At 43.0% G+C, this 24,990-nt stretch overlaps 1 protein-coding gene across 1 annotated transcript; it reads right to left on the reverse strand.

The window, feature by feature from the left end:
- Window positions 1-717: 717 nt before the first annotated feature.
- LOC110507060 (transmembrane protease serine 13) lies at window positions 718-13,967 on the reverse strand. The gene is made up of 13 exons (XM_036965050.1): window positions 13,809-13,967; window positions 10,152-10,326; window positions 9,255-9,368; window positions 8,734-8,910; window positions 8,070-8,196; window positions 7,505-7,600; window positions 7,143-7,186; window positions 6,883-7,045; window positions 6,029-6,207; window positions 5,725-5,823; window positions 5,115-5,257; window positions 3,310-3,465; window positions 718-1,978 (listed from the first exon to the last, which is right to left on the reverse strand). Exons 1-13 carry the CDS (start codon window positions 13,824-13,826, stop codon window positions 1,964-1,966), a joined length of 1,506 nt encoding a protein of 501 aa, XP_036820945.1. The 5' UTR covers window positions 13,827-13,967; the 3' UTR covers window positions 718-1,963.
- Window positions 13,968-24,990: the final 11,023 nt, after the last annotated feature.

The following is a 24,990-nucleotide window of genomic DNA, read 5'->3' on the forward strand; positions in this document are numbered from 1 at the left end:
TGGATTAGAACATGCAACCTTTGGCACCAGAGGCAGATACTTACCTACTTGAAGGTAACACCGCTTACTGTTAGCCATAGTGTCCAGTTTCCATGTCATCTCCTGACATCCTCAGACATGGATGAATGTCGAATACTGACTTCTATCACCAGTGACCTAGCTGGATCTGAACCCTTTTGTTCTGCCTAACCAATGACTGTGCTGTGTATGGTGGCACTTCAGGAGTTGAGTCAAAGGCTACGAGAAGTCCTAATTCATTTCAACAGTCTTCATTTGAATTGGACTTTAAGGCTACTAACAACAATGTAGCTTTGTGTTGGCGCCTATTTCTTCCTATTCAAAGAACAAGAGGTAGGCCTACCTGTTTGACAGACAAAATTATAGTCTACTCTGAATATATTTGGATTCTGTCAGCCAATTTCTTCAGTCACCATGCACTCCTTAATAAATATCCCAGTGTCAGTGAAGATCGTGGTGTGTTAAGTTAAAACCAGGGCTCGAATTTGAGGGGGTTTGAGAGGGTAATTTGGCTTTCCATGAGGAGGAAATGCACTGCAGTACTTAATGTAGCTGGTGGCCACACCAGATACTGACTGTTACTTTTGATTTTGACCCCCCTTTGTTCAGGGACACATTATTCCATTTCTGTCACATGTCTGTGGAACTTGTCTGTTGTTGAATCTTGTTATGTTCATACAAATATTTAGACGCGTTAAGTTTGCTGAAAATCAACGCAGTTGACCGTGAGAGGACGTTTCTTTTTTTTGCTGAGTTTATATTCCTATGCCAGAGTCAACACAAATCTATTCCGTAACAACAATACCGTGTTACAAGTGTTTATAGGCCATACCTGATGATATGCGGCTGCTGTGTTATACCTCAAATGTACTTCTCTTGAATTCATTGCTGATCAGATACAACTGAAGTATCTGGTTCTGTTGTTTTTACACGTTTTTACAGTTGATAGACAACTTTGGCACTGTTTCAAACTTAGACTATCCTCTGTTTTTTTTAACAATAGCCCGTATAGAAATCAAAACGTCTCCGGTGCTGCAGCATGCGCTCATTCGTTGTCACGCTCTGTTGTGGTATTAAATAAAAGTCACCTCTTGTCTCCAGTCATTCATTATTATTTTGGGTATAAGGGGAGGGTCACTTGTTTTTTTTTTTCAAGCGTTCAGGGAGGGTCGGGTAAACATATATTTTTACTAAAGGGAGGGCCATCCATCTTGCTTTCCCGAGAGGTCTGGTTTTCTTCAGTTATCCCTCATTATAAACAATGTACAGTCCCTTGCAGTAGTTATACTCCTTTCTTTCCTATGAGTTTCACATAACTAACACTAAATCAATTCTGGAGATGAATCACAAAGCACTCTACATTCCTTATAGATGAAACAGAAATAAGCGTGCAGTCTCCCCCAAAATATTAGATTAAAAAAAAATACAAATATAACATAGGAGAGATGGGAGGCGTGAGTGGATATGAGGGTTGCATAGACTTAGAAAAGAGAAAGGCCAGCCATCTTAGACCCTCCTATCTCAGGTAAATATCCTTACCGTAAGATTAGAAAAACAGATGGGATTTCTAATCATTCAAACACAACACTGGAATCAGAGCCCAGAATGGATTGGCCTACATTCACATATTTTACATAGTGTAGCAGCCATTGGGCATAACTACAGTAAACACAATGCATTTTGTGATTTTAGAAGGTACAGTAAAGGAACAGATTAACACAAGAACCATGGTCCTGTGTTAAAGTGCAATATGCCTTTCCTGCTACTCCCTTAGCTAGCGGCCATCTTTTCATCTGTCCACCCATCGATCTATCCATCTTGATCTGTCAATCTAGCATCATTCTGAGAGGACTTCATGGTGCGGTGTTCAGAGAGGAAGGACAAAGAAGGCCGCCAGCGGTCTTTAGGGACAGGATGCGGCGAGGTCGCTGGAAAGGAAGTGGCATCACGGACTTTCCAGCTGCAGAGGGAACAATGAGAGTTAACATACGCTATACATACAAACGTACAGTATGTGGACACCGCTTCAAATGAGTGGATTTGGCTATTTCAGCCACACCCGTTTCTGACGGGTGTATATAATCGAGCACACAGCCATAGACAAACATTGGCAGTAGAATGGCCTTACTGAAGAGCTCAGTGACGTTCAACGTTGCACCGTCATAGGATGCCACCCTTCTAACAAGTCAGTTCGTCAAATTTCTAAACTGCTATAGATGCCCCGGTCAACTGTAAGTGCTGTTACTGTGAAGTGGAAACTTCTCGGAGCAACAACGACTCAGCCGCGAAGTGGTAGGCCACACAAGCTCACAGAACGGGACCGGTGAGTTCTGAAGCGCGTTGGCGCGTAAAATCGCCTGTCCTCGGTTGCAACACTCACTATAGTTCCAAACTGCCTCTGGAAGCAACGTCAGCACAATAACTATTCGTCAGGAGCGTCATGAAATGGGTTTCCATGGCCGAGCAGGCGCACACAAGACTAAGATCACCATGCGCAATCCCAAGAGTCGGCTGGAGTGGTGTTAAGCTCGCCGCCATTGGACTCCGGAGCAGTGGGAACGCATTCTATGGAGTGATGAATTATGCTGCACCAAAATGGTCTGGGGCTGTTTTTCATAGTTCGAGCTAGATCCCTTAGTTGGGGCGGCAGGTAGCCTGGCGGGTAGAAGTGTTGGACCAGTAAACAAAAGGTCGCTGGATCGAATCCCTGAGCTGACAAGGTAAAAATCTGTAATTTTGTCCCTGAGCAAGGCAGTTAACCCACTGTTCCAGGGCTATTCTGTGCTTCCAACTTTGTGGCAACAGTTTGGGGAAGGCCCTTTCCTGTTTCAGCATGACAATGCTAGCGTGAACAACGTGAGGTCCTTACAGAAATGGTTTGTCGAGATTGGTGTGGAAGAACTTGACTGGCCTGCACAGAGCCCTGACCTCTAGCCCATCAAACACCTTTGGGATGAATTGGAATGCCGACTGCGAGCCAGGCCTAATCGCCCAACATTAGTGCCTGACCTCACTAACGCTTGTGACTGAATGGAAGCAAGTCCCCGAAGCAATGTTCCAACATCTATTAGAAAGCCTTCACAGAAGAGTGGAGGCTCTTATAGCAGCAGAGGAGGGACAAACTCCATATTAATGCCCATGACTTTGGAATGAGGTGTTCGACAAGCAGGTGTCCACATACTTTTGGTCAAGTAGTGTAAGTCAATGGAAGGTGAGCTGTGTATTAGGTGTGTATTGCATGGTGTGGTTTGATGGAACACAGGCAATCCAGGTAGTTTCTCTTCATCTCACCTGCATCTTGCTGTAGATCCAGGGCAGTAGGCTGGACACCTTGGTGTAGACTCCCGGCCTGTTACTCTGCCCACAGCCGGTGCCCCAGCTGGTCACGCCCACCAGCTGCCAAAGGTTGTCACTGGCTTGGCACACCAGAGGACCACCACTGTCTCCCTGTGAGAGAAGAGGAGAGAATGGATGAATGAACAGTTGAAGTGAGGGGCCAAGGTGTGGAAAGCACCTGCTACAACATACTGTATGTTTTCATGTCGTGGATAGCAGATGAGGTAGAAGGGAATTTGAGTAGAGGGAGAGACGATTTCCTCAGCCCAAAGGCGTCTAAGATGAGGACAAGAGTTGGTGAGTAGCAGGAGAGGACAGCTGTGGATTAACGAAATTCCAAATTTTAACGAGTAATGTTGGCACCAAACGTTCTAAGACAGTAAGTTAGACTCTGGGAAGAATTTAGAATTTTGCTGTCATGGAACATCTGGTGTCCTTACGGAGGTCAGTTTGACAAACTCTGCATCTATGGCTCTGTAAAGAAGAAAAAAATAAGCATATTTGTTTTGTATGTTAATGGGATAGGGATAGAGATAAGAGGTGAAAGGTCGGAGAAAGAGTGCTGAAAGAGTCGTCGGCCAAAATGGAACCCATGCTGACAGCGGCACACTGTACACGTGCTCCAGAGGCAGCGGCTTAAACCTCTAGAGCACCCCAGGGGCCTCATTTCTAACCGTTGCGTAAATTTCATACTAGAAATAGATTTAGAACGTTTCCCGTTCTAAATCAGACTTGACGTAAAACTGCGCGTGTGAACAAGCATTTATAACTCAGCCTGGAAAACACCCTCCATTCAACTTTTATGGTAACACTAAAGCCTTCTATTTTCCGTACAACTTGGAACTATTGGAATTGGGCCACGACAGTTTCTAAAAGAAAGAGCAATTGCGATGTTTTTGGAGGTGTTGGCAAAGGACTGGGACAGTTTCTGAAAGAGAAAACAATGGCTAATTGTTGTGGACCTGCCGTCAGAACATTTTAGTTCCACAATGTTTTGCATTGACTTTCCCCCCCCAACCTAAATATGCCGGACTGCGAATTCTGAAACATTGACTGGGCGACTCAAAACATTTTAAATTACAGTCGGCTACTCACAGTAGTTGCATACATGATGCAATGTAAAATATCAACTGTAATGTTCACCTGTTAAATTCAACTGTCTGTTCGCCTGATAAATTCAACTGTACGTGCTGCCTATGGGATCGCATAGGCGACAGCAGAACTTGAAATACACAGCCTATCTATTGACTAGGCTACTAGGCCCAATTAAATGAGATGTGCTTGGTATTTTTTTTTTAACATGGCTACTTCGTGAATGCATCACGGCCCAAAAACAAGGTGAGGGATTTATTCTGCAATGGTTATAATAATAAAATCAAATAGGGAATAGATGTGTCTAATTATTTTAGATTCCAAAAACCCCCAAAACATTTTCGCTCTTCTCACTAGTGGCAAATGGCTACATCTTGTTTTCCTTTTTTAAATTGCACGTCATCCTATCCCCTTTTTGCACAAAATACTTACTTGCCTGCTTGCAATACAATACTTCAAGCACTAGAAAATGTGTTTAGGCATGGTCTGACGTTTGCGTGGAGGTAAGCATATTCTCACGCCGAGTTCAGTTTGTATAAATGCCAACTTTTGCGGTAAAACTGCAGCACCCATGTTTGTGGGGTATATTTTGTACGTACGCAATGTTTACAAAATGAGTCCCAAGCCCTGTAAATAGAAGAATTCAACTACAATATGTGGACATGTACCTGACAGGAGTCCCTGCCCCCGTTGAGATCTCCGGCACACAGCATGTTGTTGGAAACACTGCCGGAGTATACCTTGGAGCTGTTACACACACGCACGTCGATGATGTCAACGGCCACCTCCATCAGGTCTTTGGAGGGTTTCGCTGTGAAGGGACACATACAGTACCCGGTCATTCTCCAAACACACACACACTTCAGCTAGCGACACTATGGCTAGTTGCACTATGCGAACTGTAGCTCTACTGAATATAGCATGTGTTTTCTGCAATGACAAGACATTGAGATTGGATGAATGACGCAGGTGTAGCCTCCTTTCTCCACATCACTCTCTTTATATCACAGAGACAGACAGGCCATATGGCAATTCTGGGAAATGCCAGATGGGCTGGTTCATTTTTAACCCAGTGGGCCTGTCTAAATTGTTGTTGTTTCTTGTGGAAAATGATTTTAAAAAAGGGCTGGTGTGGGGGCCTTGAGGATAGAAATGGGCCGGTGTGTGAGAAATACCCGGTCCGAATTCTGGTCCCAGTCTGTCCCTGTTGTTTCACTCTAGATAAGCATGATTTAATTTAGTATAGTCCATTTCTCACTCCCTTGTCTGTCTTCCTACCTGCCCCCTCATCTGTTGTTCCGAATCCCGAGGTCCAGCATTTTGTTCCATGGGGGAATGTCTGGTCAAAGGCTGGCAAACAGGCAGGCTGAACTGCATCTGAATAAAAAAACACAAAGTTAAGTTAGATTAACAGAGTGGGCATTCTGACCTCAGACACATACGTAACACACAGTTACAAAAATGACACACACCATGCATCCCAGACATTTAGAGCTGAAAAGGGCAAACATTTTTACAGTGCTGTACCAACATTGATGCTAGCGTTTCCCTAGCATTTTCGAAGGAATAGAGCCGGACTCACTGGTGAAGTCCACTGGTGAGGCCAGCTTCAGTATGGCGATGTCCTGGTCGTTGGTTACATTGTTGTAGTTCTCATTCACGATGATCTTCTTGACGAGGTAGGGAGGAGGAAGCTGGTCTTGTGACACCACTCCTCCATACACACGCCACCTACTGGCATCAAGAACCGGGTGGAACGACCTTCAATGGGCACGGGGAAAAAATACAATAAAATATATATTCATTTACTTCTCAAACCAAGGCTGTAGCTCATGACACAGATGATGTTATTAGTATGGTAATAAGGTGTATAATTGAGTTGAGATTGGTTGTCACGGTGAGGGTTGTTGAGGGGTTGTCATGCTGCTTATTCTTGAGTCATGCTGAGCAAGTTTCTGCACAGATTTACTACTAGTCTGTTATTTATATGGATAAGTGTAAGTGAAAGGACTGACAATCTCCTGAGGCAAATGGCGCGTTTATGACCCTGTCAGAAACATGGAAATACAAGCTTCAGAGAGGGGGGGGGGGGGGGGGGTATCCATTTGAATTGTCCTCTAATTAGCCATTAAAAGTCAGAATCCCTAGCATCATCTGAGTACTCCTTGTATTTTTGGACATGCTAAACTCTGACTAAGGAAATTGCTTAGACAACAGCATTTTTGGCCTTTAACACTGTTTACGAGCAATATAGCTGTACTTTCAGTTTATGGTCGGAGCAGCTAGCTTGCCGTTAGTCAATTGGCATTCTCAGCGAGTTCAAAACAATTCGGATTTCACTCCGACTTGTCATGAACGCAGATCTACATAGCGTGTCTAGAATTAGAACCAAGGGATCCGTTTGGAACTGAGCATTGTTGTCCTCTAGTCACTGACCTGGGGAAGCAGTGGGCAGCTGTCACCACAAAGTCAGGGGACACCAGGATCCCTCCACAGATGTGTGATCCACCAAAGTGGAGAGAGAGTTGCCAGGGCCATTGGCCCAGCTTGGCAACACTGCCCCCTATAATCCGGGAGGACAACTGTTGACGTCCACAATCTTGGAAAAGGGGAAGATGTTTGTATCTAATTATAACTAGAAGTCAGATTTCAAATAGAAGGTTGATATAGACCTGCCTGGTAAAATATGAACATACCAATACACTTCAGAGAGACAGTATTCTGGTCTGGGCAGGACGAGCTACACAGCAACACAAGCACAACCATGTCAGGAACTTAGGACCTAACATTAAAATCATTAAAATCTTTATTTATACTAGGTAAGTCAGTTAAGAACAAATTCTTATTTTCAATGACGGCCTAGTGTGTTAGCTGCCTGTTCAGGGGCAGAATGACAAATTTGCACCTTGTCAGCTCGGGGATTTGAACTTGCAACCTTCTGGTTACTAGTCCAACGCTCTAACCACTAGGCTACCCTGCCGCCATCACTCCCTCAACATTACTGGGACTAAAATGAGTCAATACATATGTGCTAAGGTTTGTAGAGGGGTTCTCTCACCTGACATTGACCTGGCCCTGGATGGGTAAAGACGATCTGTTGTTCAGGGTTAGCCCAATTGACTGCTGGGACTTCACTGCCTTGGTTGCAAAGGACCTGCACGGTCGACACACACAAATACATTTGGATTCTGTCTGCCAAAGCAATACGAGAATCAATTCCCCTCCCATGAAGCATTCCCAGAAAGTCAATTTGCCACAGGCACACCAACCCCAGAGAGAGAGAGGAGCGCAGAGATTCAATCTGAGAGTAAATACTGAAAATGGCAGCAGTGAAATTAGACGTCACCAAGCAAATGTCTGTGAGAGAAAGTAGTTGCTTTGAGAGGTAGCGTATACAAAAAAGGCTATTGTGAGAGAAAGTGATTGCTCTCTAAAGGTAGCTTATGAAATGGCTGTTGTGAGAGAAAGTGATTGCTCTCTAAAGGTAGCTTATGAAATGGTTGTTGTGAGAGAAAGTGATTGCTCTCTAAAGGTAGCTTATGAAATGGCTGCTGTGAGAGAAAGTGATTGCTCTCTAAAGGTAGCTTATGAAATGGCTGTTGTGAAATAAGGTGATGTCTTACTTTCTGAAGCCCAGTTGGGCACAGGTTCGGTTGGCGTAGCTCTGGTCCCATCCCTGGTAACACACTGGGAGAAAACGACCATCCTGAGACGTTCTGACCTGAAGAGCACCGTCGGCTCCAAACCTCACTGGAGAGAGAGGGAGAGGAGGGGATAGAATAACAAGATACGAAAAGGGCTATGTTTCTCTGCTTGTCATACCGCGAGTGTACATCTACCTGTCCACCTGGCTTTCATCTCTGTACATCTACCTGTCCACCTGGCTTTCATCTCTGTACACCTACCTGTCCACCTGTCTTTCATCTCTGTACACCTACCTGTCCACCTGGCTTTCATCTCTGTACACCTACCTGTCCACCTGGCTTTCATCTCTGTACACCTACCTGTCCACCTGGCTTTCATCTCTGTACACCTACCTGTCCACCTGGCTTTCATCTCTGTACATCTACCTGTCCACCTGGCTTTCATCTCTGTACATCTACCTGTCCACCTGGCTTTCATCTCTGTACATCTACCTGTCCACCTGGCTTTCATCTCTGTACATCTACCTGTCCACCTGGCTTTCATCTCTGTACATCTACCTGTCCACCTGGCTTTCATCTCTGTACACCTACCTGCAAGCGCGTATGTCTGTCTGTTGTGTTGTGCGTGTGAGAGTGTGCTTACCACAGCTGGACTCGTCCGTGCCCAGTTGGCAGTCCCGCAGAGCGTCACATTGGACGGTGGAGTTGGAGCAGGTGTCGTGAGCGGGCACGCTCAACTGCTTCTCAGGGTGCCTCTCATCCTCACTGTCATGGTGGTCGAGGATGGCAGCCGTAGTTGCCAACCTGGTACCGTAATGCACTACACACAGGGAGGGAGGGAGAGAGGGAGAGGGAGAGAGGGAGAGAGATGGGGGCACGGAGAACAGGTAAGGGTGGGGAAAGGGTGGGGTGAAGAGGAGAGACGGAGGAAGTGGTAGCAGAGGAAGACTGTCAATGTCTGTACAAATACAGAAAGGAAAGGGAAAGGGGAGGGGGATACCTAGTCAGTTGCACAACTGAATTGCATTCAACCGAAATGTGTCTCCCGCATTTAACCCGGCCCCTCCTGAATCAGAGAGTAGCTTCCAAATGAATGAGTAAACAGGCACACATATACACGAGCAACAACAACGTGAGTAAATATGACGACAGCCCTGGCCTTACCTCCGAGCCAGATGGCAATGGCCAGGAGGAGCAGCAGAACGGTGCCTCCTGAGCCACCAAAGCACTTGGCACTATGCTGGCAGCATTTGTGTTTCCTCTTGTTGTCAGGAAGAGCTGGAACGACACACAACGTACACGTCAAAACAGATGTATCTTCCCCAGGAGACCATATACAAAAGCGTACACTGAGTGTGCAAGAAAATTAAGAACACCTTCCTAATATTGAGTCGCACTCCCGTTTGCCTTCAACATTGGGTCATGGACTCTACATGGTGTCGAAAGCGCTCCACAGAGATACTGGCCAATGTTGACTCCGATGCTTCCCATAGTTATGTCAGGTTGGCTGGATGTCCTTTGGGTGGTGGACCATTCTTGAAACCCACGGGAAACTGTTGAGCGTGGAAAAAAATCCAGCAGGATTGCAGTTTCTTTACACACTTAACCCAGTGTGCCTGGCACCTACTGTCTTGCCCATTCACCCTCCGAATGGCACACATACACAATCTGTGTCTCAATTGTCTCAAGGCTTAAAAATCCTTCTTTAACCGGTCTCCCCCCCTTCATCTACACTGATTTGAAGTGGATTTAACGAGTGAAATCAAATCAGATGTCACAGCTTTCACCTGGACTCACCTGGTCAGTCTATGTCACGGACAGAGCAGGTGCTCCTAATGTTCTGTGCACTCAGTGTATAGACACCACATAATGCAGAACACATAACTCGGGAGTTAAAATCCTATTTCTTTCTCAAGGATGTTTTTTGTATTGCTACCACTTCTGTTGAAACTTGTATCATTTTACACACATTGTCGTCCCCTGAAAGCAAATAAGGAATGGAGGGAACTAGACTGGGACAGAACTGGGATAGTCAGGCACTAGATAGAGAGTACGACTCACATATACTGGGCTGGCAGATGTGTTGCGCAACCACTGGTGGGGGGTGCTGGGGGATGTAGTATAGCTGGTTGGGAGGAGTGGGCCTTGGACCCGCTCCATAGACTGCCTCTTCATAGGACTGGAGGGGCGGGAGGGTGTGCACCTCAACAGAGTAGTATGGAGGAGGGAGCTCGTTCTGCAGGGGAGAACGCAGAGGAAAAGGCAAAAGGTTAAGCAGTCGGTCATTCAAAAAAAATATACGCATCAAAAAGCTCATCTGGCGACTTAAAGTCCCAGTGTTTTGTATCATATTGTATATATTTAACACTGTAAAAGTGTAAAAAATAAAAAAGGTGATCAGTTTTATTTCCTGATAGTTCCTGGTTGATAATACAATCTACACAGGACCTTCAAAATGACGTCGCTAGACGGTATCGGTTTAAGGCCCAGCACAGTCAAAACCGTGATTTTCCTGTGTTTTATATAATAATACTTTGAAATTGTACAAAATATGATAATGCCCTTTTAATTGTAAGAGCTGTTGGAAAAGAGAGTCTGGAATGTCATTGTTTTGTTGGGGTGGTGTTTTGGGCTGCCTGGTGACATCACTAGGTGGTAAATTAGTTAATAGACCAATAAGAAAGAGGGTTAACAAACCTCTCTACCAATAACAGCTTAGGAAAATTCTTGCTTGAGAAATTGCTCTTTGCTAAAAAGCTATTTTAATTGAGAACAATCACAGTAAGGTACTTAATTATTAGCCAGAAATGAGTTGATATTGAGATAAAAATGTAGATTGGACATTTAACAGACCAATAACAGAGTTCAAAACCATTCTGCCAATAACAGCTAGTTTTCAGTTTTCTCCGCTCCACTCAGTTCACTCCTAGACAATCTTAGCAAAATGATTTTTTGAGAAAGTTTTTTTGTTTCTTTTTTACTAATTGAATGGAAAACTATTACAGAAAGGCACTGATTTGTTTGCCAGAAATGATTTGATATTGAGATAAAAAAAAAATTTGCGGCTGCATTGAGCCTTTAATAATCCCCAGTAAAACAACTTCCATGCAGGAACCCCGATTCATCCATAAACAGGGTATGGAGTGCTGCCTAGAGGACACATGCTGATTGCGAACAGGGCTTACAGATGGTTGACGGCAGGTGAAAAACAACCACATTCTAGTATGTACAGGTTAGATATCACTCATTGTCGGCCATAATCATATCATCCTCATGGAGCAAGTTTGAGATCCCAACACCTGAATAACCAACTCGAGCACAATGGAAGGTGCCATGTCTCTAGGCAACAATGTGCCGAGCTTCCCAATTGGCCCCTTATTCATTTCCTCCACTCTTTATCGTGCTCTCATTTCTGCTTTATATTCATCTGCTCCCCATAGCGCTATCAAGCATCTCAGACAATAGAGCTAATCAACGTTGCCAAGGACAAGCTCACATTGTCCCCCTCCCAGGAGTCTCTGTTGTTGCCACCGAGAAGAAAGGTGGCTGCCATGGAGACAACAGAACAGCAAATTCCAAAAGGAAGTTGTGGTCGACCCCCTGTCCCTGTCCCTATCCCTGGCTGGCTGCTGCCAGGTTGTATCACACACGCAGGTGATTTGTGACCCACTTCAAACACAGGTGCAGGTCAGTCAGTGTGATAGTGTGCTCCCCCCCCCCCCCCCCCCTGGGGCTGGACAGACAGCCAGGGTTCAATATTGCCTTTGAGTTCTGTCTCTCTTTTCTCTTTTCCTTGCCGCTAAACGGACACCTTTTCACTTTACACTGTGTGTGTGTGTGTGTGTGTGTGTGTGGGGGGGGGGGGGGGGGGGTGAATTCCAGTCATGTTGTTTCCTTGTAGGGATGACATTGCTTTTAACTTCCCGAACTCGTTCTGATGTTGGGACTTTGGCTGATCTGCACATGGCAATATTTATGTTGCAATGACCGACATGGAAAGAATCGGCTTCCTGTACAACATTCAGGCACACACACAAATTACCCCCCACACTGATTCCCACCGTTAGGTTCTAAATAAACAGAATAAAAACTAAACAACTAGATAAAGCTCAAACCAAGTGTATTCACCCACCGGGTCAAACAGCTGCGAAGACAAAGACATGTTTACACGAGCACATATTTATACCTTCGTCCCATACGGAGTCTCCTCCTCGCACATCTGGACAGCCAATACATCTCTGTTGCTAGACAGGACTTTAGTGATTCCTGTTCTCTCACTTCATCTGACCTGACCTCTGCCTAAATTCCTCACTCCTCCCCAAATCACGGCCGTCCTGCCTTATCTGTTGACTGCAACCAGACTGTGGCCCTTCTCCTCCCCTTAGGACACCTGAGACGCAACAATAACATGTTCTTCCTGCACTCCCCTTTCTCACCCAGTAGATTTCCATACCCTCAGTTCTTCCATGGTCACATGAATAAGGCTATTTCCCCATTTCGAGTTCAAGAAGTTAGTACCCAACACCACAACAGATGAGCAGTGTGCTCTGCTCTACACCTACAGTGGATGTGCTATGGATTGGTGGAGATTTACACAACATTGCAAGATTCTTAGGTGGAGTTTTGATTTCAGAGGGCCTAGGCTGTAGTGAATGATCACAAGGATCATTAGAGCCTATAGGTCTACAGCAGACGTGGATCATATTGAAGTGTCTGTCTGGTTGAGGATGAAGAGCACAACACAAAAACAAAGATGGGACTTACTGTTGTCTGTCTCGGTGACAGAGAGAAGACTCCAGGGCTCAGTCAGTAATGATACCAGTTTATAACCTCAACTTTCTCTTTGGTAAACAGCTCAAGTTTCATGACCATAGGCACCAGACTCCAACACAAACGAACCAGAATGCTGCCCCAAGTGGATATTCAGTTGGTGGAAGAGCCGGCTTGCCTGAATTCCCAACTGAATCGACATAGGTCAATAGACATTGTTCCAGGTTTTAGTTACATTTCAAAGGGAAGACCGTACTTCTAAACAATGAAGTTGTTAAATACTGTAACTTTGAACTTCAATTCCAAAGAGTACCTTTGAGCTCAATAGCAGATGTGTAGGTAGCCCACATTGATTGTTGATTCATTAATCGAGACAGATAAATCCTCTCTGTCACAGACGGAACACAACAGTAGCAGGGTAGAGTGGCCCTATTGGCCTCATTTCCACCAAAAGCCTTAGTTCACAATCTGCCCCCGTATTTTGGTACCACAAACTGGGTGAATAAGACTGGTTTGAGACATAAAACCACTATCCATTTCGATGAAGAACCCCGGCTTTTCAACACAATATTTTCCGCATGGGAGTATTCAACATAATTTCAACACTCCATGCGAAGCAACACGGTATAGAGACCGGAGACAGAGGCCACCGCAATGAGATCATACGGGGCTCCAGCTACACACCAGCTTGACCCTGTGCCTCGGTCTCCTGGTAAACATATCAACACAAACTGGTTCACATATCCTGCAATCTGTCCATGACGTGGCAAAAAGTACTTCTAGTCAAATGACCCACCCCGACAGAGGGAAAGTGAGAGCACGAGTACAGCATGGTCAGTGTGTGAGAAAGACAAGTGTCTTGCTTTGGAAGCTGGTGACAGAAGTCAGCCCAGGGGAAACAGGTAGAGAAGCAGAGAACAAGGAGGAGAGGATAAAGGAAGAACTTACAGGGTCATGCTTTGCCATCGGACGCTGGGGGAGCAGTGAGGAGAGTGGAGGTGAGACCTGGTAGGAGAGGCTTTTCACAGGGCCACTCAAACAGTCCCAGAACAGTGATCAGAGCATGCTGACGCCACATTTGACACTCCTTCTTTCCTCTCGCTGTCTGTCCCTGAACCCCTCCACCCAGGCCACACAGGTGGGACTGCCCCCTCCCCCCCATCCAACCCCTCCCTCTCTCATCTCCTCTTCACTGAAATTGGTGTGTCCCAGTGCGCTACTTTCCCACCCGCCAGACCGGTTTCAAGGTAGCCAAGGAGAGACAAAGATTGATTCACACCGTGTGGCCTGCTCCATTCCGGCTCAGGTGACACCAGCTGGGCAATCAGAGCCAGGGACCAAAATGGCGTCCTCTCAGACAGACACATTTTTATTTATGTGGCAGATCTTTTTCGCAGGACCTCCGGTTGAAAAAGTCTGTCTGCCTGTATATCACTCGTGTGATGTAGAGTCGTTCCAAATACATAGCAGTTAATCCAGTACCAATATGTAGACATTATATTGAGTTTAAATAATTTTCAAACTCAAATAAATGTTAGTGAAATGAACCGTCCTTAGGGAAACAAATAGAATGGCGCCGTGTCAACACAGTTGACGAACTTTCGATATCTTACTCAATATGCCTTTGAGAGCCCACAGTATTTATAGAAAGTGCTTTGTCATAAAAACAAGAGCTTCCTTATGGGAAGAATGTGTTTAATATGTAAGGTGTGTGTGTGTGTGTGTGTGTGTGTGTCCCACCCACCACCTTGTGTAACTGTTTTTGTTTGCATCCTTGGGTAAAGGTAGAACATATTTCATTTGTGATGTCACGGTGTACAAAAAGGAGCCTAGACTGCATTCCTTCTACTAGAGAAAGCACATGCATGCAGACAAGCATCCGTAATCACACACACACGCGCTCACACACGTACGTGCACGCACGCATTTTAAAGTCAAATGATCTTAGTTTTATTATTGAAAGCCTCAATAGAATGTTTCTTATTTTCATTAGCTCAAACGCTTCTTCCTCCCAGTGGTGTAAAGTACTTAAGTAAAAACACTTTAAAGTACGACATAAGTTGTTTTTTGGGGTTTCTGTAATTTACTATCTATATTTTTGACAACTTGTACTTTTACTTCACTACATTCCTTTAGAAAATATTGTACTTTTTACTCCATACAAAAGTACTCTTTTGAATTTTGAATGCCTAGCAGGACAGGAAAATGGTCCAATTAATGCACTTATCAACAGAACACCATGGTCATCCCTACTGCCTCTGATCTGGTGGACTCACTAAACACACATTCTTTGTTTGTAAATGATGTCTGAATGTTGGAGTGTGCCCCTGGCTGTAGATTTGTACATTTGTAAATCTGTAAATAAAAAAAAAATGGAAAATGGTGCCATCTGGTTTGCTTAATATAAGGAATTTGAAATGATTTATACTTTTACTTTTGATACTTAAGTATATTTGAGCAATTACATTTACTTTTGATACAAGTATATTTTAAACTAAATAGTTTAAGACTTTTACTCAAGTGAAATTTTACTGGGAGACTTTTACTTTCGCTTGAGTCATTTTCTATTAAGGGATCTTTACTTTTACTCAAGTATGAAAATTGGGTACTTTTTTCATCACTGCTTCCTCCCAAACTTTGGACACTAGGAAAATTAACAAAAAGGAAGGAGCTACCGACAATCATCTATGGTCAAGTTTACCATAACAAAAGATGCCGCCTTCAGCAGAATATGACGCAGACTTTAAAAACTGAAATCAGCATTTACAGAGGCAATGTAATGGTACATATGTTAACTCAAAGCAATGAACACAGACCTTGAGGGTGGGTAACGGTTGGCTAATGTAATCATCATAAAAGGTGAAAATATGTTAATTTATGCTATCTGTTCACCAGACATAGATGTATCAGGATTTGTACATGCTTCCAGGAGAGTGCATCTTAAAAAGCATATCAAAAGATTGGGAAGGTGACACCTCAGCTTGACAATTAAGTTGCATTAACCACTTACCACCAGCAGGGGGAGATAGACACCGGATTCGATGTACCATGCGCTATCTACTGCTCTCAACTAGATGTCATCGTTATGGACCACCAAACCACGATTGTCTCAACTCAACTCAGCTGCATTTGTGTGGTGGTGTCCATTTTCAGAAGAGAAACCAACAGAGACATAGATCGAAAGAGAAATAGTACTGAATAGTTGAATTACTAGAAAAAGGAAGTGGACAGGAGACAAAAGCGAGAGACAGTAGTTAAAATAATCCAATTAAATGACATTTTATTTGTCACATGCTTTGTAAACATCCGGTGTAGGCTAACAGTAAAATGCTTACTTACGGGTCCTGGGAAGACAAAAAAACAATAACACAATACACTACACAGTGTAATAATGTGTTTGTGTACGTGATTGACTCTACATACATTAGTGAGAGAAAATTGATTGGGGTGCTCACAGTGCTTGGAGGGGAAACATTCAATGTGCCAGTGGATGAGAGGGCACATGAGACGTGGCTTCAGTTCATGTCAGGAGAGAGATAACAATGGTAGTGGAGTGGACGTCACCTCGTAATCAGGGAACAGGAGGGGACTTAGCTGTAAATACAAACAGCAGAGACATTCCATTACAACTGCGCCATCGTAGGTTAGGACAACAAGTTTCTCCATGAAGTTAAACTCAGACATCTCAGAATTCACCAAGGTCAAACACAGACTGCGCATCTCTCCCACTTGACACATCAAAGTAGCTCAAGAAACGTTCCTGAATAAAGCCCTGATCATCCACATAGCTGATGATAACTGACAACTGCAAGCAGACTGGTGGCACCATAGCTCCCAGAGTGGTGGGGCAATTTAAACCTCCTAGGGCCTGGAGTTTTTCCTTATATGTTAACCTAACCAGGAAAACTCTGGACCCTACGAGGTATGACAGTGATTAATCAGTTGTAAAAAGGTTTTATACAGGCTATGATGGGACCAGTTTTTCCTAATCAGGTCAAATGTTGTTGTTTTTTAACCCTGAAAAAAAAACTGCTGACCTAGAGGTGTGAAAATGCTGTCAAACTGCAGCAACTTTATACTTGTTCATATGAATTATATTTAGACTAGACTAACAGGGGGGTTTCCTCTACCCAGACAGAGACAACAACTGATAGAAGATAGAACTCCCTGGGCTGAGCTTGCTTTTATGCATGTTTGCATCACACAGGCCTATGCAACTGTAGGCCTAATAACAAATGTACTGTCTTCACTATTTTGTTGACTGATTCATTCCAGTTAATCATGTTGGATATTAAACGCCTAGTCAGCCCAAGTTTTAATATACACAACATTTGATCACATTCACATATTCTCCTGACACACAAATGGACTATAAATACATAACGTTACCAATTTGTTGCACATAGGCTGTATGCAGCTGCTATTATTAGTAGCCTACAGTTGATCAGAATGAAAAATTGTCTCGTTTTCATTCAGCAAGTCAGATATCCGATGTTTAGGTGTGGCCTAGGCTGCTGCAACATTTTAGTAATGAGTTTTTGCTTGTGTCTGTCCGGTGTGATGTGTTATCACGTTTGCGAAATAAATTCAGAAGGAAAGTGGAAAGCCTACGTGAGCGCCCGAAAAAATGCGCTCCGTCAACCTCTTTAATCGGATGATGCGATGGAAGTTATCAAATCATTCTGAATTGATTTCGACATCCCATAAACCAAAGTCGAAAGTTCCATATGTGCAGCAAGTAAAGCATCTTAACGTGCAATTACCGCTGCAAGCTCCTTGTAGTTGCCCTTGTAGGCAGAACTTTCCCTCTCGTCGTGTACTTTAATAGCCAACTCCTATATGCCCATAAGTGCACTTAGTGGTGTCGATAAACCGCTTGATAACATACCTGTTTCTTCGTACCTTCTCGTTGTGCTGCGCAGTTTGAATAAGCAGCCCTTCGTCCATTACATGACCAATGCGGGTTTTTCCCAGAAGCTTGAATTTGATGGAGATTTACAGTGCCTGGGGAAAGTATTCAGACCCCTTGACTTTTTCAATATTTTGTTACGTTACAGCCTAATTCTAAAACGGATTAAATAAAGTAAAATTCCTCAGCAATTTACACACAATAGCCCATAATGACAAAGCAAAAACAGGTTTGTTGAAATTTTAGCAAACAGAAATACCTTATGTACAGTACCAGTCGAAAGTAGGACACACCTACACATTCCAGGGTTGTTCTTTATTTTTTAATAGTTTTTTTTTTTACATTGGAGAATAATAGTGAATATATCAAAACAAAACTGCACTGGTACCGCTTTGCCTTGCAGTAGCAGAAAGAACAGTCTATGTCTTGGGTGGCTGGAGTTTGACAATTTTTGGGGCCTTCCTCTTACACCGCCTGGTATAGAGGTCCTGGATGGCAGGGAGCTCGGCCCCAATGATGTAGTGCATGCACAGTACACACAACCAGTGGTGGAAAAAGTACCCAATTGTCATACTTAAGTAAAAATACCTTAAAAGAAAATTGCTCAAGTAAAAGTCACCCAGTAAAATACTACTTGAGTAAAATTCTAAACGTTTTTGGTTGTAAATGTAAATGTATCAAAAGTAAATGTATAAATAATTAAACATTTGTTACATTAAGCAAAACAGAGGACAATATATATATATATTTTTTTAAATGTATGGATAGCCAGGGGCACAGTTCAACACTCAGACATAATTTACAACCAAATGTGTGTTTAGTGAGTCTGCCAGATCAGAGGCAGTAGGGGTGACCAGGCATGTTTTCTTGACAAGTGCGTGAATGTCTTGCTAAGCATTCAAAATGTAACGAGTACTTTTGGGTGTCAGAGAAAATGTAAGGAGTAAAAAGCACATTCTTTTCTTTAGGAATGTAGTGGAGTATAAGTAAAAGTTGTCAAAAATATAAATAGTAAAGTAAAGTACAGATACCCCCAAAAAACAACTTAAGTAGTACTTAAAAGTATTTTTACTTAAGTACTTTACACCACTGCACACTACCTTCTGTTGCACCTTGCAATCAGATGTCGATCAGTTGCCACACCAAGCAGTGATGCAGCCAGTCAAGCTGCTCTCAATGGTTCCGTTTTAGAACTTTGAGGATCTGAGGGCCCATGCCAAATCTTAGCCAGGATCTAGGTGCAGAGTGAAGAGTTCAGTTCCAGGGTCTTGAGGTTGGTGACGAGCGTGGAGGGGACTATGGTGTTGAGTGCTGGGTTGTAGCAATGAACAGTCTACTTACTTGGTTTTACATTGTTCAGGTGGGAGATTGCAATAGAGATGGCATCATCTGAATATCTGTTGTGGCGTTATGCATATCGGAGTGGGTCCAGGTAGGGCTGGGCGGGATACCATATTTTATGATATACTGGTATTGAAGCAGGGACCGATTTGGGTTTTTACTTTACCTTCTAAGCAAGTATTTGAATGTTTGGTTTGTTAAATGTGATAAGGCATGTGCAATGTCAATTTTTATAGTTTACTTCTCTACTGGAGTCATCTCTCTCCGCTCTTTCTCTCGGTGAAACTTTCCACAGACCTTGTCACCACCCCCGTCACTCAAGGAGCGCATTTAATGTTCCTCAATCACGAGACACTTGCTTTCAGTCTGCATGGTCAATGCAGCACATGCAACAATGTTGATGACAACAATGCTGTTTCCAATTTGCTTCTTAATATAAATCCACTAGCGTTCTATAATTACACTATTAGTTTGTGTTTCTTACATCAGCAAACAGTTTATTTTCTTATCAAGTTGCCCTAAATCTTGTGAGACGCTAATTGTTAGCCGCGAATGCTAATACATGTACTGAGTAAGAGCAATCGTAGCAAGCTAATACAGCCTGATCATAACCAGTGATGGTGTAAACCTAAATCAGCATGTTGTATGTGCAACAAACAGTATCTTCTAAATCAACGAGGAGTATGCAAAGCAAGAATATTTGAGCTACATTAAGTAGCTAAGAGAGAACCTTGCAATGTAGCCACCGCTTATATGGTCCCAAAGGAAACACTTCACAACACTTTAGTTCCTACCCCGTAGTGATGGGTTGTTCGCGAACGAGTAGGAGCAGGCTCGCATATCAGAAGAGCCGAATCTATTTATAAAAAATATAAAAAAATAATCAAAATATGTAAATAAATAGAATTAACCAATTCAAATAACGAAAAAATTAATAAAATAGTATATGCCTAAAGGCTCAATCCACACACATTCGTTCTGACTGTCTGCTCAGACTAACAGCCTCAACTGTTGTTCCTGTCTATCAGACACGCAGTGTCAACCAATGAACCAAAGATGCGTGAGGGAGGGCCGAGCCAACTCACTCACAGTCACACACTTAGCAGCCGAGCAGTGATGCCAATTTAGCAATTGTGTTGCTAGATTTAGCAACTTTTCAGAGTACCCTGGCAACTTTTTTTCGAACAGCACCTAGCAACAAATTGATCTACTTTTAAAAATGTATTTGGAACTTTTAGCAACTTTTGAAAAGTGACTCAAACGCTAAAATGCACGCATTTTCCCTCTAAATGACACAAAAACGATTTTCTCTGTCACACACTCAGTCACAACACACGTGCCTAGCTGCAAAAGTGCATTGCAAGTGACGTAGCAGGCGCTCCGCTCGTGCACAGGCAGCAGCAGGCCAGTAGCAATTTCAGCAAATTGAAAATCGTTGTTGGCTGACTGCAGCAGCAGTAGTATGCATTTGATCTTGAACAGAACTTACAACATCAATCAACATGTCTCAATCAAAATTGTACAGCCAGAAGTACAGAAAGGAGTGGGAGTCTGTACCTGAATTTAAAGGGTGGCTGAAGCCAGTAATTGGGGATGATTGTCGGGCATACTGTGCGTACTGACATCAAAAAAACATTGTTCTACAGCAAAGCATATAAATAAATCAAAACCGTACAAGGCAGTCTACATTACCACAGTTGGTTAAAAAATGGATAACTGCAAAAGCACAGAAGCTACTATGGCAATGGCCACTGTAGAGCATTGTTTCTTTGCTAGCATGCGACCATTTAGGTATGGCTTGCAAAGCTGCCCTTTCAGATTCTGTGGCAGCAACAAACTTCCAAATGCACAGTACCAAGTGCACAGAAATTATTAGGGGAGTACTGGCTCCTTATTTTCTCAAAAGGGTAACATCAGATGTGGGGGATGAGAAGTTCAGTCTCTTTTTGGATGAGTCCACTGATGTCAGTGTCTCGAAATACCTGGGTGTGGTGATTTGGTATTTCAGTGCTAAAAAAATAACTGTTGTGTCCACATTTCTCGGGCTGGTTGAATTGGAGAGGGGCGATGCCAGATCAATAGCAAAGGCGGTAGTTGAGTTTCTTGAGAAGTGTAAACTTAAAACAAGAGAATCTTTAGGGTATTGGCATCGATAATGCGTCCGTGATAACTGGGGTGCACAACGGGGTGCACATGATTTTAAAGGAAGAATGTGCATTGCCCAATTTGGTACTCATCCGCTGTGTGTGCCAGTCTTTACAATTGGCTGTCTGTGCAGCATCCAAAGAAACCATCCCTAGGAGTGTTGTGTACTTAATCAGGGAAACCCACAACTGGTTTTCCATTTCCCCAAAATGGCGCGAGGCGTACAAAGCAGTGTATGCCACCATTAATTGTGTCCAGAAACCCCTGCAGATCACCAAAGTGTGTGCCACACGTTGGCTATCGATTGTTGCCTGCGGTAACTCGTATATTGAGCCAGTGGGAAGAACTGAACTCCACTTTGAGTTGACCAAGGCCAGTGAGCATTGCTACATTGTGGATGTGCTCCACGCCATGGACATGGACATGACCAACTATGTCTACCTGACATTTTTTAAATCAATCCTGTCCGACGTACAAGTTGCAGTGAAGTCATTTGAGGGAGAGCAAACAGATCCTGTCAAGCTTTTGGACAATCTGGTACACCTCTTAACATCAATTTGCAGCAGAGTAGTCAACCCTATGGCAAAAATTGATGCCCTGAAGGATGCCCTTGATGGACATCTCAGTCCATCACCTACCTTCGGTACCTTTTCGAGAGCACGGTGTACCAACTCAGTCTTGCGCCAGAGGACAAAAAGGTCATTCGGAGACAGTGCATCAACTACATTGTTGCTTTAAGCAAGGAGCTGCAAGCAAGGCTCCCATACAATTGTGAAGCCTTGCGAAACATGGCCTTGTTCAGTGTTAAGGAAACGCTAAAGCACAATAAAGGCTACTGGGATACCAGCCCCAAACAATTGATACAATTGTTTCCCAATGGAGAAACATCCATCTGTTTAGGTGGGACTCAACTGAAAATACAGTTGAGTTTTGGAGTGAAGTCAGTGACTAGACGGAATCTTCCGGGTCAAATCCATTTGAAGAACTGTGCAAAGCTGCACTCGCTGCCCTCTCCTTGCCACACTCAAATGCAGAGGTTGAACGGCTGTTCAGCCAAATGAGTGTGGTCAAGTCAAAGTTAAGAAATAGAATGTCACTGCACACTCTCCACTCCATACTCCTGGTTCGGTATGGACTGAAGTTGGCTGGTGATACCTATTACCATTATAAACTACCAAGTGAAGTTCTACAGCAGTTTGGCACCACAGCAGCATACACCTTTTTGGGATAGGGGGCAGCATTTTCACTTTTGGATGAATAGCGTGCCCAGAGTGAACTGCCTCCTACTCTGTCCCAGATGCTAATATATGCATATTATTATTAGTATTGGATAGAAAACACTCTGAAGTTTCTAAAACTGTTTGAATGATGTCTGCGAGTATAACAGAACTCGCATGGCAGGCGAAAACCTGAGAAAAATCCAACCAGGAAGTGGGAAATCTGAGGTTTGTAGTTTTTCAAAGCTTGGCCTACCGAATACACAGTGCCTATGGGGTCAAGTTGCACTTCCTAAGGCTTCCACTAGTCAACTGTCTTTAGAAACCTGTTTCAGGCTTCTGCTATAAAGGAGGGGGGAATGGGAGCTGAATGAGTCATGGGTCTGGCAGAGTGTCTCAGGCTGGTGACGCGCGGTCCAGACAGAGTTAGCTCTCGTTCCAGTGCTTTTCTTCAGACAATGGAATTCTCCGGTTGGAACCTTATTGATGATTTATGTTAAAAACATCCTAAAGATTGATTTCATACATCGTTTGACTTGTTTTTACGACCTGTAACGGAACCTTTCAAGTTTTTGTCTGGACGTAGTGCTCACGCCTTATGAAGATGGATTACTTGGCTGAACATGCTAACAACAAGTGGCTATTTGGACATAAATTATGGACTTTATGGAACTTTATGGAACAAATCAGTAATTTATTGTCGAACTGGGATTCCTGGGAGTGCATTCTGATGAAGATCATCAAAGGTAGGTGAATATTTATAATGTTATTTCTAACTTCTGCTGAATCCAACACGGCAGATATTTCTTTGGCTGGATTGGGCTGTGAGCGCCGTACTCAGATTATGCTTTTTCCATAAAGTTTTTTTTTAAAAACCTGACACAGCGGTTGCATTAAGGCCACTCCATTCTCTACTGCTGGTTCCAGCTCCGTGACATTGCAGTTGGACATTGAAGATGAAGAGGATTTCCTTGCCAATCTATGATTCATCATATTTACAGTACGTATGCAAGGAGTGGACTTTCTGGAACTGGCGGAGACACACAGCTGATGGTGGCAGTGTGTACTGCAGTGTGTGCGAGAACAGTGGCAAAATCTGGAGTAAACCATTGAGCAGCTAGCCAGCCAAGCAGCACAACAACCTGGAGAGAGATGCCTAGCGCATACATCATTATTTGAGTTAAGTTGCTAGTTCAATAAGATAGCATACATACCTTGTTATTAGCCTGTACCTATAATTGTTGATCAGTTAGGTAGCATGTTAACTAACTACCAATACACTGCTTAAAACTATAATTGTTCCGAATGTGTAGGGTTACTAAAGAAAAGAAAATGTAATTGTTCAATAATTCAATGTGTTGTGTTTAAAAATGTGATCATATAAAATGTGTTGTGTTTATATTACTTTTACAAATAAAAATATATGATAATAAACAAACAAATCTAAACTAACAAATGTCAAATCATATTTTTCGTCGAGATGGCCAGTCAATTTGAGTAACGTTATTGTGTATTCTAAATAATTTTGCACGCCCAATTTTTCAGTTTTTGATTTGTTAAAAAAGTTTGAAATATCCAATGTCGTTCCACTTCATGATTGTGTCCCACTTGTTGTTGATTCTTCACAAAAAAATACAGTTTTATATCTTTATGTTTGAAGCCTGAAATGTGGCAAAAGGTCGCAAAGTTCAAGGGGGCCGAATACTTTCGCAAGGCACTGTATATACATTCAAACGTTATACTTTAAATGTAAATGTTTAATAGCATTCTTTTTCATAACAAACTCTCGCAAACTGTTTGACTGGAAAAAATACAAAACATATTTTTTTTTAGAGAGCCGTTTGGGAACCGAAAGAGCCGGCTCTTTTTGGTGAGCTAAGCCAAACGAGCCAGCTCACTGAAAAGAGCCGGAATGCCCATCATTACTACCCTGTCACAATAACTCCTCCTTGGCATTTTAATTAATTGTCATCTCAAACAACACTGTATTCAAAGTACCCACTCTATTCTAACTATAAAATTAGAATAGTCATTATTCTTCCACGATTCCGACAGTTTTGCTCTAATTCGCAAGTCAAATCGCAATTGCAACATTTGGTTAAAAATAAGTCCTAGATTATTTGCCCATATCGTGCAGGCCTATGAGGCAGTGTGAAAATTCTCATTTGAGCATTGGTGTGAAGTGCTTAAGTAAAAATACTTTCAAGTACTACTTAAGTCATTTTTTTTTGGTATCTGTACTTTGTTATTTTTATTTTTGATAACTTTTACTTCACTACATTCCTAAAGAAAATACTGTACTTTTTACCCCATACATTTTCCCTTGGCACCTAAAATTACTCATTACATTTGGAATACTTAGCAGGACAGGAAAATGGTCCCATTCACGCACTTGTCAAGAGATCATCCCTGGTCATCTTCTATCTCTGATCTGGAGGACTCACTAAACACAAATGCTTTGTTTGTAAATTATGTCTGAGTGTTGGAGTGTGCCCCTGGCTATCTGTAATAAATAAAA

Source organism: Oncorhynchus mykiss, chromosome 27, assembly GCF_013265735.2.
Source record: "Oncorhynchus mykiss isolate Arlee chromosome 27, USDA_OmykA_1.1, whole genome shotgun sequence".
NCBI classification, from domain to species: Eukaryota; Metazoa; Chordata; class Actinopteri; order Salmoniformes; family Salmonidae; genus Oncorhynchus; species Oncorhynchus mykiss.